General features: G+C 53.2%; 1 protein-coding gene and 1 long non-coding RNA gene across 2 annotated transcripts; one reads left to right on the top strand and one right to left on the bottom strand.

Annotated features, from left to right (window-relative positions):
• The first annotated feature begins 522 nt into the window (after positions 1-522).
• Positions 523-1,752, top strand: LOC146789458 (uncharacterized). The gene is made up of 2 exons (XR_014970099.1): positions 523-659; positions 1,382-1,752. It is a non-coding gene; the product is annotated as an uncharacterized LOC146789458 (long non-coding RNA).
• LOC146789457 (uncharacterized) lies at positions 654-2,637 on the bottom strand. The gene is made up of 2 exons (XM_085631605.1): positions 2,028-2,637; positions 654-1,731 (listed from the first exon to the last, which is right to left on the bottom strand). The coding sequence occupies exons 1-2, from the start codon at positions 2,458-2,460 to the stop codon at positions 863-865; spliced, it is 1,302 nt and encodes a 433-aa protein (XP_085487731.1). The 5' UTR covers positions 2,461-2,637; the 3' UTR covers positions 654-862.
• Between the last annotated feature and the right edge of the window lie 14,385 nt (positions 2,638-17,022).

Below are 17,022 nucleotides of genomic sequence, written 5' to 3'. Positions count from 1 at the left end.
CATAATGAGTATGTATTTCGCAACAGAAAGTCATATCATTCCCTGAACATCCAGGTAGTGTGCAATGCCCAACACTTAATCACTGATATTGTGGCCAAATACCCTGGAAGCACACACGACTCATTCATGTTTCGCCACTGTGCATTACATCGCAGACTCACAAATGGTGATTTTGGAGAGGGCTATCTGCTAGGTAAATGCCTGTTAAACACACACAGAGGCAGTAGAGTGATGCAGTGGCAGGACACTATTGAACATTAATCTGCTTATGCCCCGCAGGTGACAGTGCGTATGCTGTACGAGACTACATCCTCACACCGTACCTGAATCCATCAACTGCAGGTGAGAGGGGGTACAACAGCGCACACAGAGCTACACGCTGTGCCATTGAGAGGACATTTGGAATCCTAAAGAGCCGTTTTCGATGCCTCCATAAGAGTGGTGGAGCGCTACAGTACAGCCCTGAGACGTGTTGCAAAATAGTGGTTGCCTGTGCAATGCTACACAACATCGCTACCAAGAAAGGAACCCCAGTGGACCTGACAGACTCTGAATCATCAGATGAGGATGGAGCAGCACCACATCGCGCTCCCGCAGGAGGTGCTGGTGCAGCTGCCGGACGTATGAGACGTGATGAGATCACCCAAAACTACTTCTAAGTGAGTAATGATGACACAATGACACTGATTGGTGACTGACAGGGATGTTTATTTCTGTGTCATCAGGCATTGAGTGATCTCACGTTGTGACGTTAAAGTCCCTGCATGCACTTGTTTGTGTCACAGTGCAAAGAGTAACAACAGACACTGAGTCTACATGGACTGTGTTGCATCACACATGGCCATTAGTCCCTTGTGTCCCTTCACCTCCTACGTGCACGGCCTGGTGCGCCTCGCTGTGTGCGCGCTGTGCCCTCCCTTGACTCATCCTCCACTGTGCTCTGTCGTGCACTCCTGCGTCTTTCCTGTGGTATTGGGGGAGTGATGCTGCTCCTGCTCGATTGTTCATCAGTGTCCGTGGCTGCAAGTGCACCTATGCCACCTGTGGCGGTTGCGCGCATCTGGTCCACCGCATGTGTGACCTGCACCAAGACACTGCCCACGTCCTGGCAGCAGTGGGCCATCTCGCGCTGCATGCCAACACATCTTCTGGCCAGCAAGGATGTGGCGGTTGTGTGGCGGTTCACAGCCCTTGTGTATAGGTCCAGCCGTGTGTGAAGGCGATGTCTGTCCCGGCGCCGCGCTGCCCTGTCCCTCGCTATCTCCCTGCACAGTCCCTCCAATGCACCAGTCATGGCCATCACTCCTGCGCGCAACTCGGTCATGTTGTGGTTATGTGCTGTCAGCTGCCGTTGTATTGACCTGATTCCCTTCACTTGCAGGCGCTGCTGCTTCAGCATGCTGCCCTCCAGGCCCGAGAACACCGTGTCCTCTTCAACAGGAGCAGTGCTGGTGGACGGCCGTTCCCTGCGTCTCATCCCTCTCCCTACTCTTGATTGTTCAGGGGACTGTGTTTGTTGCAGTCCTGCACGCTGCCTGTGCACTGGCTGTTGCTCCTCTGCTGTGTCTGGTGCCTGTGTCTCCAACAGTGGTAGTGGTGGGACAATTATGCGACGCCTGCATGGTGCTGTGTCGGCAGTTGTGGCTGCGCCCTGATCCTTCTGGCATGCCTGGTCCTCCATCTCAACTGTTGGCTCACATTCAGCCTCACTATCCTGTGTTGGTGGTGGTGCTGTGGATTAAATGACACACATTAGTACTGTGTCCTGTGTGGTATTTGTCATGCATTAGTTTCAAGCAATAGAATCTCATGGGTACTATCGGTCTATTTCTATCTCTGCATGATGGAGTCCTTCCTATTCCACCTGTCTGTGTCTCACTGGCACAGTTATCAGTGCATGTGACTACGTTTCCCATAATGCATTACTGTGTGTGCTGTGTGACATTTACTGGAGTTGCAGTCAGGTTGCCTTTTGGGGGATGTGGGTGGTTTGGGGATGTAGCAGGGGGTCTTGCCATGCACCTTACCTTGTCTGGTGTCTGGGTGTTCTGAGCTGTCCAGGTCAGCCACTCCACTCACGCTCTCAGGCTGCAGTGTGCCCTCCACCAGCTCCTCCAGGGGTGTCGGTTCGGTTGCAGTGGAAGGGCCCCCACCGGTTTTTTTAGCCTCTGCCAGTCTTGTTGCCACCCTCTCCTTTGACCTCTGCCGCATGTCATACCATCTTTTACGTAGGTCCTCCACACTGCGGTGTGTGACACCAATGGCATTCACTTTCTCTTGGATGTCACTCCAAATCTTGCGCTTTCTGGCCTCAGGTACTCTCAGGGAACTTTTCCCAAATAGGAGATCATGGTTGCTGACCACCTCCTGTGTGAGGACCTCCAGCTCCCTCTCACTGAATTTCTGTTTCCTCTTCCTTGATGGTTCCTCCTGCTGCTTTTCAGTCCCCTGGGAATCCATTTGACTGGTTTTCAAATGCAGAGCTTCACTGTTCTCCTCTCCACACAGGCTCTCAAACAGCTACTGGCTCACACACAGCTGCTGGCAATCAGGTGCAGCATGGGCAGTCACACTTCCTGGTTGTGATGTCATCATTCTGCACCTGAATTGCAGATTCCCAGATTTGCGATTCCTTAATAGCGTTCTCGCAATTAAGGAATCGCTATTAGGGTAATCGCAAAATAATTCTGCGAATTTTTGCGCATCGCTAATTATTCGCTAAAATCTACCTACATAGCTATTTGCGATTCGGAATTTGCGATTCGCGAAAAATCGCAATTTCCGATTCGCAAATTCCATTCTACCTACATATGGCCCAAAATGTTTAAATTCAAAATGGGTTCCTAGGCCAGCTCTAAAACCATATTGGGTATCACTTAGGATGCCGTTTTCCTCGGTCCATCCCTGTAATCGATCAAGGACAATCCTGCCTGCTATCTTCATTAAAGAGTCCAACAAAGATATTGGACGATAGCAGGCAGGGTTTTCCCAGTCGCCCTTTTTGAAGATGGGGACTATGATTGATTCAGCCCATGTGTTAATAAAACCTTTTTCACAACATGCTTGTAAGACCCTAGTTAAGATGGGGGCCCAGATCTCAGGATTTGACTTATAGAGATCTATTGGTACCCCATCAGGGCCTGCAGCCTTACCGCTCTTACTTGCCTTAAGTGCAACAATAACGCCCTGTAGTGAGATTGAGTTGGGTTCTAATAAATATCTGTTATTGAGTGCCTAATGAATGGGTGAATGTTCTCTTTACTAACACACGTTATGCGATGTTCCATTTCCCATGCAAATATGCATTGACTTTGTTTTACAATCCCTATATTTTAAAGCATGTGTAGACAGGGATTTCCACACAAAAATAAATCTGCCTCGAGGCGGTCATAATAGAAGACAAATGTTTACCTTCTCCCTCACTATTATTGGTTTACCAGCATTGTGTAGCACACATACAAAGTTTGACTATTATTATGACTATTGTCACACAGCTAGAATTGTATTGGATGAATCTACTTCTATTGTGAGCGCTACGATAAGCAAAATCCACACACTCTTGCACTATGTTGCAAGTGTGTATACATAGGTGCATGGCAGTCAAGAGGTCACCAGCGCTGCTAGAAAAGAAAACAATAACACAACTTTTTATATGTTGCTCTATTTTTCACTTTCCCTTTGACACAGCACAATGCTGCCTACTTGTTTCCTGAAGCATTGGTTAAAAATGATGGATGGAAGGATTGAATTAATCACAGCCAATGGTAATTACTCAGGCCAATTCCAGTCCATCGTTGTTTTGCACAATATGTTACCTCATGTTGGACCCAGCCATATGCAAATCAGTCTTGACCCTGCTCAAATGAAGTTCTTAAACAAAGTGGAGCAATAGAGGGAAAAAGGAAGCATCAAGGGCGCCTTCCACTCAAAAACACAAGGAAAGCCCTAGTTACACATCACATATCCAGTAAATACCTTTATGGTCCCCCACTTCTTACTTTTAAGTGGAGGAGGTTCTAATGCATATCTATGAACCACCAAAGAGGGATTGGCAGGTTCTCGCCGCCTTGCTCGCTCTTTCTTCATCAGCAACTTTCCGATATAGGGACGGAGCCAACACCCAAACAAGTGCAGACGAAAGTTGTGTGTAGCCTAAAAACGTCTTTCATGTGTGGTACACATCTCATGAACTCCCTATGGATCACCGTGAAGGGTGGAGATACTTTTCCTCACAAGCAAAAAATGGTTACAAATTAGTTGCGTAAAGCACATTGCATACGTCTTTAATTTGTTGTGCCTGCACTCATGATTAAAAAACCCATACCATGTTTAGACCATTTTAAGCACTTCCCTAAATAGGAAAGTTGCCGATGATGAAACAGTGAGCAAGGTGGTGAGAACCTGCCAATCACCCTTTGGTGGTTGCTTACTAGAGGCACTTCCTATAGCTACACTTTTTTCTCATATTTAGTATTCACCGCAATGCATGGAACCTGGTTTGATTTTAATAAAACATACATGATGGGCAGTTCATAGATATGCACTAGAACCTCCCCTGCTTAAAAGTAAGAAGTGGGTGACCCTAAGAGTATTTTCTGTATATGTGATGTGCAACAAGGGCTTTTGTTCTGTTTTTCCCGCTCAGATCAAAATAGTCCAATCTGAACAGCCAGGACAGGTCCTCCCTGAACCGAAGCAACCCAGGATGGACCTATCAGCCAGCTATACCTTGGTTCCAGTCACACAGTGTGCACGGAACCCACATCTGAGCACACCCATCCCACTTAGGGCGACACACTAAAGTATACAAAAAAGTGATGGATGTAATGCTTTAACCATTCTCATTGCCACTGGCAATTACTTGGGACACATCCCAGTGGATTGTTATTGTGCACATCATGTCACCTCAGTTTTTGACCCTGCTCCAATATGAACAGTCCAGCCCAAACTGACAGGCCAGGTACTCCCTGAACCAGAACACAAGCAACCCAGGACCGGTTATGCCCAAATTAGGGGTCATCATATAGGTATAACTTGGATCCAGTGACACGTTGTGCATGAACCCACGTCTGGAGATACCCGTCCCACTTAGGGACTGATATGCCTGTCACTGGAACCAAGAAACCCCTTACTGATGAGCTCTAATTGGGCAAAATTGACCCTAGGTTGCAGAAGTGGCTTCTCAGCTATAGCGGAGGAGCATTCCCCCCCCCCCCCCCACCCCCTCCAGCTACCTCAAAATGTCAGGAAAGGAAAAATAAAATGATAGTAAACATCTTTTATTATCATTTAATTTTTCCTTTCCTGATGAGTTTTTGGGGGCGAGGCCATGGGGATGACAGGCTGCAGGAGGAGTGGTAAGTGCATTGTGATCAATGCTCATGATGGTTTGGCTAGCCGTCTCAGGCCAGCCAAACCATCATGCGCACTGAAGCTGTCTCCAACCAGAGCTGCATTGCCGGGTAAGAGACAGCAGGCACAGGCTCCCAGTGTCACTGGGAGCACAAACTCAGAGCTCTCAGGCCAATCCTGATGCTGCTTCTAGCAGTATGAGAGCAGCATCAGTAGTCTGGTAGCCTATGCCTACAGAGGAGAGGAGCAGAAGAGCACAACACGGCTGGCTGCAGGCAAGTTATTTTTTTTAAGTTATTTTTATTTTGTCATTTGACGTCCATTGTCCCCCGATTCCTCAACCCCTGACCCACCATTCTTCGAGAAAACCAGCCGCTACTGCTAAGCTGCTGGTATACCGGGTCAGGGAGGACCGGGCCTGGCTTTTTGGGCTGCACTGTTCCCATTGAAGCAGGCTCAAGACTGATTTGCATATGGCTGTGTCCAAACTCAGGTGGCTGGTGTGCAAATTAATGATGAGCTGGGATGCTGCCCGAGGGCTGAGATTAATTCAAGCAGTCCATACTTTACTTTTTGTATACTTCAGTATGTCCCCCTAAGTGGGACAGGTATGCCCAATATGGTGCTTTATAAAGACTGTTTTTTAAGTCTCCCACTGTCTACTAACAGAACCCTTAGACTTGTACTGTTATGCGATTTTCTTTCTATAGTATCCCTGGGAAAGGCCCTCCATAGCGAGGTCCTGCTTATGTCTTAATATTAAACCTATTGTCACTGCTGGGCTGTATTCTGTAATTCTGCTCTGAGCTCCTAAGTACGCTAGCTGAAAAACGAGTATAAAGGAATACCATATGCAACAAATGTTATACATTCAAGTGCTGCCTCTACATAAATATTACAATGACTGGGAGTTGGTCTGTGAGATATGTTTGCTTCCTCTGAACCAATTAAGTTGCATGGCAAGATAGGGGCATATTCACAAGCCCCTATCGCCACCACAACGTACCTTTGAGTGACGTTGTGGTGGCGATAGGGGCCTCGCCTTATTCACAAGGCAGCGTTAAGCCACTTTAAGGCAGCGTTAAGCCACTTAACATGGCTTAACGCTGCCTTGTGAATAGGCCCCCTTTCACGCTGTGTTTAGTGTGAAAAGGGCGTGCAGTGGGTATTGTGGTGGGTGTTCCACCGTAACACCCATTGATATATATGCTGCCCCCTATTCACAAGGGCAGCGTAAATAGGAGCTAACGCCAAACTTAAGACCAGGACAACCCTGGTCTTAAGTTGGCGATACAAGGAGAAATGCTTTATTTCTCCTCGTTTTTGCATTTTCCATGTGTGCTGCCTTGTGCAGCACACATGGAAAATGCAAAATGCCATGGTTTGTTTATGTACAGGAAGGTGTTCCTTCCTGTACATAAACAAATCTTTTTAAAAAAATGCAGTTTTGTAACTTACATGTGTGCTGTGTCCTGTACATAAACAAACCTCCCTGCTTGCAGACACCCTTGCACTCTGGTGCAAGGGTGCCTGCGTTGGTGCTAAGTTGTGAAACTTAGCGCCATCGCAGGGGAAAAAGCAAGGCTACACCATGTCCTTGTGAATATGGTGCAGCCTTGCTTTTCTGAAGTGGCGGAGAGAGGCGTTAAGCCAGGAAGGCTAACGCCCCTCTCTGCTACTTCCTTGTGAATATCCCCCTTATGGGTATATTCACAAGAACGTGTGCTAAACATCACCAAAAAATGTTAACGCAACTTTACACATCACAGCCTATCGCGGGAAAATAAACCTGTGTCAACGTGGAATTCACAACAAGGCTGTTCCATGCGATAGTTTGCCGAAACCGCGGCCAATGCCCACGATACAACCACCTCGACAGAGATAAAAACACAAACCCCAACACGAAAAAACCTGCGGTGGGCCAAAGCGCGATGAGGAAATCAGTGCTAAGCAGCCACACACCTGGCAGGCGGGAAAAATCACCATAAAAGTAGAAAAAACACCCAAACACAAACTGACCAACGCCCAAGCACCATGGAGGCAGCTGGAGCAGGCACAGAGGTTGAGCGCAACCCCACAAGCATCCCGGACGACCAGCCAGGGACCTCGGGGACAAGAAGAAGAGGAAGACAAAGTTCAGTCCACAGGTGAACAGGATCATAGTCACGGAGGTGATGGAACACCATCAACAACTGCTTGTCACCTCCAACGTGTCATTGGGCACCAAGAATGGAATATGGCGGGACATCATGGACAAGATGAATGCTGTCGGAGAGCACAAGGACGAGGTCAAGAGGCGATGGAATGACATTAAGCGAAAGACCATGGAGAAACTAGCAGCCAACCAGAAGGCAGCAATGCAGCTCGTGCTGGATGACATGGAGGCAAAAACAACAGTTGATGGACAGAATGCAGCACAATGTCATACATTCACCCCAGTACAGAGATCTGGGCCTAAATCCATCGTTTTTTTGCTCACCATGCCATTCCAGTTTGAACCAAGCCATATGCAAATCAGTCTTGACCCTGTGCCTCATGGGAGCAGTCCAGCCTGAACTGCCAAGCCAGGTCCTCCCTGGACTGGAAACAAGCATCCTAGGACCGGTTTCGGGGTTTCACCCCTCTTCAGCCAGGATAGCTTGATTCCAGTGGCATGGAGAGCACGGGACCCACGTCTGGGCATATCCTTCCCACACGGGGTGACAAATAGAAAAACAACCGTTGATGGACAGAATGCAGCACATGTCATACATTCACCCCAGTACAGAGATCTGGGCCTAAATCCATCGTTTTTCTTTTTTTTGCTCACCGTGCCTTTCCAATTTGAATGACATGGAGGGGCTGGTGTCGACAGTCATCAGTGTGGATACTGTGGCCGGAGTCGGGGGACCGGGCACTGCTCGACAGGACACAACACAACCGCAACAGGGTGAGTGACCCCCAGGTACTGGGGGGACGGGTGGAGATGGCACACATGCACAATCAAGCAGAGCACACAGTGCACACCTTCAATGACTCTGGGTCATCGCCCAGATCTATAGACTGTCACAATGCAGCTACATACATGTGGACACATTGCAATACACCATCTCCCCTTCTCATTGCAGGGCCACCGTCAAGACCCCCCTGCAGAGAAGTCCCAGCCACTCTTTACTGATGACGAGGAGGACAACCCCAGCATCGATGCACAAGCCCTCCTAGACATCATTGACATCATCCGTGACTCACCTCCAGGATCAGGGCTGCCCAGCTGCATCGAGGAGACCCCACCCACCACCCAAACCACCCAGCAGGAGGCATCCATGGCCCCGGCAGTCTCCAAAGACCCCCAGGAACAACACATGGCCTTCCATCGCTGTGTGCTGGAGGGGCAGAGGGAGACGGCTGAGAAGGTGAGGGTGGGGTTCGACCTCATGGCTACCAAACTGGACGCCATCCTTGGGCGTCTATGCCCGCTCCATGGTCTCCAACGAGCCCTGACTGACATCGCTGGAGTCATGACACGGAGAGAAGAACACCTGTCCACTCAGAGGGGCTCCAGCGATACCAGCCGTGAGCTGGCACACATGCAGAGGCTCATGGAGGACATGGACATGGAGGCGGAAAGGATGGCAGCCACTGCTGCACACCGGCAAAATGTAGCTGGGATCTACCATGCCGTGCAGATCCTCATCATGGCATTGCTGCCACAAGGCGTTGCAATTATGAATGCTGCTGCCCCCACACCATCCACATCTCCGCCCCCTGGTGTGCCATTGCCTCACAGTGCGTCAGGCGTATCCACTCCGGCACCTGATGTGTCAGTGGCACACAGTGCCGCAGCCGGTACTGCAACTCCCACAGGTGGGGCAGAGCACACATCCGAGGACGTGGATGGGTTTGAGTTCAGAAGGAAGCACTAGCATTCATTTCCACCACCTGTTCTGTTTCTGCTTGGTGCAGCACATGGCCCCATGACCTTCCACTGATCCCGATACACTCCGATGCACTCACCTTGGACAGCGACATGGACTGCCATATCCTGTTTGATGACCTATGACACGGCGAGCAGACTGCGGACTGTACCCTTCCTCTCCCGCAGTACTTGTCATCCCCGGATGGACTCTGGCTAGCCCTCCACAGGCACATATTGTGTGGTGTGCTTGGCATGGCCCTGTACCGCTCAAGCATCAAAACTCCAGTGGATGTGCAATAAACATCCAGTAACGCACTGCTGTGTTATGTCTTTCATCATTCATGTATGAATGTGTGGATGAATATAGGGACAGTGATTTCCCTTGCGTCAATGATGCTCATCTTGTGGGATGCCAGTCAGAGGGTGCCACATTGCCTATTGTGCTCCAGGTGCCGTGGACACTACAAGAGGGACACATGCATCAGTCACTTCCATGTCCGTACATGGACTGAACCACGCCCAGAGCCCACGAGTCATTGTTGCAAGCCCTGCGCTGGTCCGGCATATGGCAGGCCAGACCACTCCGCTTACGCTCCGAGGGGGGCCTCATTGCTACCCATCGCAGGCGTACTCGCTGGTGGTGTGCAGGTCACTGGTCTAGTTGTCAGCATGTCACAGCCACTCCCTGGGGCAGTAAGCACACACACCACACCCATCTGGCACCGGCGTCACAGGCCATGTGACTCTGCCAACATAAGGGGCCGACGACTTCACATTCCCCTCTGCCGGTGATGACTGGATGACGGGCGCTCCACGGATCTCAATCATAAAGGGCCCATGAGTTGTTGCGCACAGGGTTAGTGGCACCCGAGGCCTTGCGGCCGTCACGGGCCTACCACCACATGACACTGACTGGGGTTGCACAGGGTTAGTGCCACCCGAAGCTTTGCGGCCGGCACAGGCACCACGCCACGGGACAGTGACTTTGGGTGCACTGAGGTAGGGGCACCTTAAGTGCTGAGCGGGTGTGCAGCCTGTGATGATGCCCCGTCCCGGCGGTCCAGACAGCTCAGGTTTTGTGTGCCCTGTTGGACCACAGTGTAGGCCAGAGCCAGTGGGCAGCGCGGGCCTACCACCATGTGACATCGCTTCCCGGATTACAGAGTTAGTGGCACCTATTGGGCTGAGCGGATGTGCAGTCTTCGATGAGGCCAGGTGCACTGATATGTCCTCTGCCATGGATTAATCAAGACCCAGCACCAAACGTGAGACCTGGTGGCCTGTGGAGTGGGGCTGCATGATGTGGAGGGTGCCATGTCCGTGGGCCCTGGGCTTGTGGCTTGCAGCGGCACGTGGTGGGACCTCATGTCTGCATGCTGGTGGCGGAAGGTGAGCAGTGAGGCCTGGGTGTGCATGGGCGGGCATTCTCTGATGGGTGGCGGAAGGGGCTGGGGTGCCTCTGCTTGGGTGTGCATGGGCTGGCAGGCAATGTTGTCTTGTGCAATTGTGTGTACTGTGCCAATCATGTATCTGGACTCTGTTTAAGATGATGGGTCTGTCTCAGATGTGTGACCTGGTGAACTACAATACATACCGGCAAGTGGTTGGAGACACACCAGTGGCAGCAGGTGAGCAGTGTGGCCTGGGTGCGTAGGGGCAGCACTCTCGCTCTCTCTCTCTCTGATTCTCTTCTTCTCTCTCTCTCTCTCCCCCTCTCTTCTTCTCTCTCTCTCCCCCTCCCTTCTCTCTCTCCCCCTCTCTTCTTATCACTTTCTCCCCCTCTCTTCTTCTCTCTCTCTCCCTCTCTTCTTCTCTCTCTCTCCCCCTCTCTTCTTATCTCTTTCTCCCCCTCTCTTCTTCTCTCCCTCTCCCTCTCTTCTTCTCTCTCTCTCCCTCTCTTCTTATCTCTCTCTCTCCCTCTCTTCCTCCCTCTCTCCTTCGCTCTCTCTCTGTCCTTTGATGTGCGCAGGACACACCTTCTCATCATGATTTATGTCTTGCTGGCTGTGACCTGCGAATTGTCCCGAGGGGAGCCGGCATGTGTCTTCGAAAGTGAATGTGTGATGCTCATTTTTGTGCCGACACATGCATGCGACCAGTTGTGATTGTGCGACATCATGCGGATTATTTTGTACATGATTAGGTGTAGCTGATGTGGCATGTCTTTGGTCGGGGGGTGCCAGGGAGAGGGGGTCCTGGGTGTGGTGGCGGCGGGTGTTGTTGCCCTTTCGGCCCTCTGGGCTGCATGTTCAGTTGCCCGGCTGCATCTGTTGTTCTTCAGGTGTGGCTCTGGGCTGGGCTCTCTGTTGTGGTGCAGGTTGTCGTCCGACTTTGCACCAGGTCAGAGCAGGTGTTAGTTTCCTGGTGCTAACGCGCCTTATCACCAGTTTTGTGTTCTTATCGCAGATCTGGCTGGTGATTGAGAATGTTGTGGAGTGGTGTCGTCATGGCTTTTGACACGGGAATGCCTACTCTGGATCTCATTAGCGATTGTTGCGGGGGTCTTCTGTGGTGATGTTTTTTGCGGCTGCTTTAGTTGGTAAACTGGTGCTGTGGGATGTTGACACAAGCTTGGGATTGGGGCAATAAGTTTATTGCTACTTTGGCTGCGATAAATTGCTGTTAACACGGCGATAGCTCCTTGTGAATATGCCCCTTAGTGTTTAAGACATGTCACTCAACTCACCCCCTTGTAGCTGGTGTCACATGCTTTCCCCTTCATTGACCCACAAGGTTTTCCCTTTCACCCACCAGAGAAGACCAGCCGGATCGGCATATGCAGAGTACTGGCGGATCGACCCATGATGCCGTTACATATGCAGGTGCACTGGTGGATTTCTCAGTGATGTCCTCACTTTAATTGACAGAAGAATCTCTGAGCGGGATTCACTCTCTCCTTCTGTACACAACTTCAAAGCATGAGAAATAGCAAGGAGTGACAATGCAGGCATATTTCAGATGTTTTATTTAGTGTCCACACACTTGGGTATTAGATTTTAAGTGATTCACCCACAACCATAGTACACGCTGAAGCTGGAAGTCCTGCAGTAAACAAACTGGCCTTTGTTATATTAGCAAAGCATTGTAGAAGCTCTATTAATCCAAAATAAATAGTAGATTTAAATGTTAAAGTTACAAATATATTTATGTGAATAAAGTACATAATAGTTAAATATTCATTTTTAAGGGTATTATTGAATGACTTAATAAGCTTATGTGAAAGCAACACAGAACACACAAAAAGTCATCCATGGGGCGTGGCCAAGATGGCGGGGTGAGCGGACGCTTCCTCCTGTAGCTCCTCCGGCCAAGCTAGAGCCCTTTTCTTATGCTTTTCTCCCCCCGCTGAGGCTCAGCGCGGGAGAGGAGCGTGGCGGAGCATCAGGGGTGCACATTGGTGCTGTTTTGGTTCGGATCGCCTCGGGGGAACCCCCCCAAAAGTTCGATCGAGACCAAGGAACGACGACGGCGAGCCCGAGGGGCGGAGCGCATTGGAGAGCTGTCCGGGCGCCTCGGCTGGGCCTGGTGCTGAAAGTTGCGATCTGGAGGGGATCTGGCCCGCCGTTCGACGGTGACTGAAGGAGCCTTGCGGGAAGGGACCCGACGGTGTGGAAGGCTTGGGACGGGTGCCCCGGCACTCAGACTGGTGACGGCGACACCCCGCACTGCGGAGGCCCTAACCCCTAGCCGAGGTACAGCGGACTCCCTGATGGGGTTGGACCATCTAGGCCCCTGTGCGTGACAGACGGGGGCCGGTGGTGGAACTTATTTTACTGTGGGGTGCCTCGGGGGGCCCGGTGGTGTCGTCGGGCCTGGTCGTTTTGGCTTGCTCCGCCCGGCCGCCATTTTGTCCCCGAAGGTGCAGTGGTGGCAGCCTTCGCCGGAATCCTGGCTGCTGGATGCAAGCGACCCCCGCTGCTGCTGGGCTGATTACCGGAGGGATGTGCTGATTAGACCCCTCTGCTGCGGCCCCCTTGGTTGTCTCACACAAGCTCTTTCGGCTGACGGTGACCGGACTGGGCCGCCATTTTGTCACCTGTGACGCAGCGACCTCACTCGTGGGGGATACCCAGGTCGAGTGCTAGCCGGCGGCTGAGCATCCCTGGAGTGCCTGGATCGGTGCCCGACTGCGGAGCTAGCGATGTCTGGAAGAGGAGGCCCGAAGAAAGGGGACCGTACCCTGCCGGACATGCTTGGCAGGGCCCAGCACTTGCGGGACAGGACGCAGCCCTCACCGGGGCCCTCCCGGGCTCCGGTGGATGTGACTGGAGGGGAGCCACCCGTCACGAGGGCCTTTATGGAGGAACTGTTCAGCTCCCTCAGGGAGGACTTCCAGACACTGAAGCAGGAGGTGGCCAGCGAGGTCCGAGAAGTGCGCAGGGAGGTGGAGGGCCTTGGCGAGCGTGTGGAAGCGGCGGAGACGGAGGGCCAACAGCGAGTGGAGGAGATAGTCCACCTCCAGCAGGACGTTCTTCGCCTCCGGGAACAGTGTGTGGAGCTCCAGGCCCACTCCGAGGACCTTGAGAACAGATCTCGGAGGAACAACATCCGAGTGCGTGGCGTGCCGACTGCGGACGAGGGGTCCGATCTGGGGAGCTACCTGCGGGCCCTGTTCCGAGAGATCCTGGGGGAAGCTGCGGACTTTCCCATCAGCATTGACAGGGCGCACAGGGTTGGCCGGCAGCGCCAGTCATCGGCGCCTCCACCGGACATTCTGGCCTTCCTGCCCGACTTTCCACTAAAGGAACGCATCATGGCTGAAGCCCGCAGGAAACAGCCCCTGACTTTCCGGGATCGGCCGGTGGCGCTTTACCAGGACCTCTCCGCCATCACTCTGCAGAAACGCAGGTCCTTTAGGATTGCCACTGACTTTTTGCGCGAGCATGAGACGCCGTACTCTTGGGGTCACCCCTTCCGCCTGATTTTTCGGTGGAACGGAGTGCTACACCAGCTACGCTCCTTGCAAGACATTTGTGGGGTCCTGGGGCTCACGGCGGCGGAGGAGGAGGGAGCTACGCCGTCGTGGAGGTCCTCGGAGAGACGGAACCGGCGGAGGTCAACGAGGCGGCGCTCAGCGACCAGTGTGGGGCGCCCGGACTCCCCCACCATCAGAGCGGACATGGACGACGCCCTGAGGGTGGCGGCCGGGGACTCGACCGGCTCCTCTAGCGTGGCCTTGACGGCCTAACACACACTCCGGGGGGAGATGTCTTTAGCTTCTTTACATGCTTGGTACGGGGCGGGGGGGTTGGGGGGGAACGGTTGGAGGTGAGTGGCTGGACGTCCACTTTGCTCTTTTCTACGGACTTGCCCGTTTTGGGGCTTGACTGAGACTATGGGGTGTTTGAGTTTGTGGGTGGCTAGTTGCCAGGGTTGGGTTTTGGGTGGGGGAGGGGGTTGTTTGGGGTTGGGAAGGTCCCGTCCGATGTTGTATGCCCGCTTTGTTTTGGCTTGTCCTGCGCTGTGGCCCCGCGCGCCCCACCCGCTGATTCCCTGCCCATTGCATGGCGCTCCCGACCCCTGCGAGGAATGCCGGGCCTAAAGGTAGTGACCCTTAATGTTCAGGGTCTGAACAACCCGGTGAAGCGCAGAGCGATCCTGTCGTTGCTGGAGGGGACGCAGGCGGACATTTGCCTTTTGCAGGAGACACACTTATTGCCCCGAGATTGCCATAGGATGCGCTCTGCTAAGTTCCCTACCCAGTTCTTTTCCTCGGCAGCGAACAAGACGGCGGGGGTAGCCATTCTCCTAGCGAGCTCCTTTCGGGGGGAGGTGTTGCATAAGTGTGCTGAACAGAAGGGGAGGCTCCTTGCGTATCGCATGCGCCTGGGAGGCATAGCATTTACGGTCGGTTCAGTTTATAGCCCAAACGATCACCAAGAGCGCTTCCTAGATTCCGCGCTGGTGGATGTCACTGCTTCCCCCGACCGCCACATTATCTTGGGTGGAGACCTCAACATTGTCTTTGACTCTGCGATGGACAGATCGGCGCAGCGCTTCCCGCAGACGGGGGAACTGTCCCAGGTTGGGAGGGCCCGGATTGCGGAAATGGATCTGCACGACCTCTGGCGCTCCATGCACCCCACGGATAGGGACTACTCTTACTTTTCGCACGCACACCGAACCTACTCACGGCTGGACTACCTCCTGGTGAGTGGACCGATGCGTGCCGCTGCCACGGCGGCGGACATCGGGGTCCTGACCCTGTCTGACCACTCCCCAGTCACCGGCGTTTTCCAGTGGCCGGCGGCCTCCCCCTCTCGGGGGATGTGGCGCCTCCGGGATACACTTCTACACAAGAAGTCGGTGGTGCAACGCATCGGGGAGGTCATACAGGACTATCTCACCCACAATAGCAACACTGACACCTCGCGGGCGACACAGTGGGCGGCATTGAAGGCCGTCCTCCGGGGGGAATTCATCTCTATCTCCGCAGCTGAGAATAGGGAGCGGCAACTGAAGAGGGATGAGCTGACAGCTCAAGTCCGGGAGCTCGAGCAGGTCCACCGCCGTACGGGGGCGCCGAGGGTGTGGAGGCAGTTGAAGGCAGCGAGGAAGCTCCTGTCGGCTCTGGATCTTGACAGGGCGGAGTATGCCGCCCTACGCTTGAAACATGCCTACTACACTGGGGGGGACAGATGTGGCAAGCTCCTGGCCCACCGGCTCCGGGTCGCGCAACAGCGCAGCGTTGTGAAAGAATTGGTGGGCGCGGACGGGGGGGTTGTCTCCGGGGACGCGGAGGTAGCGGAGTCTTTCCGCGGCTTCTACGAGGCGCTGTATGCTGAGGAGCCCTCCTCGCCACGGGATGCCGACGGCTATTTGGAGTCGGTGACCCTCCCGGTGCTGGATCCGGCTCAGGCTGACCACCTGGAGCGGGACATCCATGTGGAGGAAGTGATTTCCGCTATCGCGCGGCTGAAACATGGCAAGGCCCCGGGCCCGGACGGGTACACGTCGCTATTTTACAAGACTTTTTGCACGGCCGTGGCCCCTGTCCTTACTCGGCTATTTAACTCTTTCTCCGAACCCGGAGCCATCCCTCCGGATCTCCTGAGGGCGACGGTCGCGGTAATCCCGAAACCTGGGAAGGACCGGGCCCTCTGCGGCTCGTACCGACCCATCTCGCTTTTGAATGTCGACCTCAAGCTGTACACGGGGATCCTCGCGTCCAGGCTGAGTCCACACCTCCCCGACCTGGTGGAGGCGGACCAGGCTGGTTTTGTGCCCGGCAGACAGACGGTTGACAACACTAAGAAGGTGACGCATGTTCTGGAGAAGGCCTCAAGGATCTCGGGGGAGCGGATGTTGCTGTCCGTTGATGCGGAGAAGGCCTTCGACAGAGTTCACTGGCCGTATCTTGAGCTGGTCCTCAAGAAACTGGGAATCGGCGATAAGTTCCGCACCATGGTCTTTAACTGCTATAAGCATCCTTCAGCGTCGGTGCGGGTCAACGGGTGTAGCTCCGGTGGCTTTGCCATCGAGCGCGGCACGCGGCAGGGCTGCCCTCTTTCGCCGCTCTTGTTTGCCCTCTACATGGAGCCGTTTGCTCAGAGGATTCGTAATAATCCGGATGCTGTCGGGGTCCGGATGGGCCAGTACGTCCACACCGTCAGTCTCTACGCGGATGATGTCCTGCTGACTTTGGACGACCCTAGGAGGTCGCTGCCTGCTTGCCTCCGAGAGCTGGACGCCTTTGCGGGGGTGGCCGGCTTCAAAATGAATATGAGCAAGTCGATGGCATTAGACGTGTCCCTGGCTGCGGAAACCAGGAGGGA

The sequence above is a fragment of the Triturus cristatus genome, chromosome 10 (assembly GCF_964204655.1).
Source record: "Triturus cristatus chromosome 10, aTriCri1.1, whole genome shotgun sequence".
Taxonomy (NCBI): domain Eukaryota; kingdom Metazoa; phylum Chordata; class Amphibia; order Caudata; family Salamandridae; genus Triturus; species Triturus cristatus.
The sequence above is the reverse complement of the archived record's forward strand: the minus strand, read 5'-3'. Positions and strand labels throughout refer to the sequence as shown.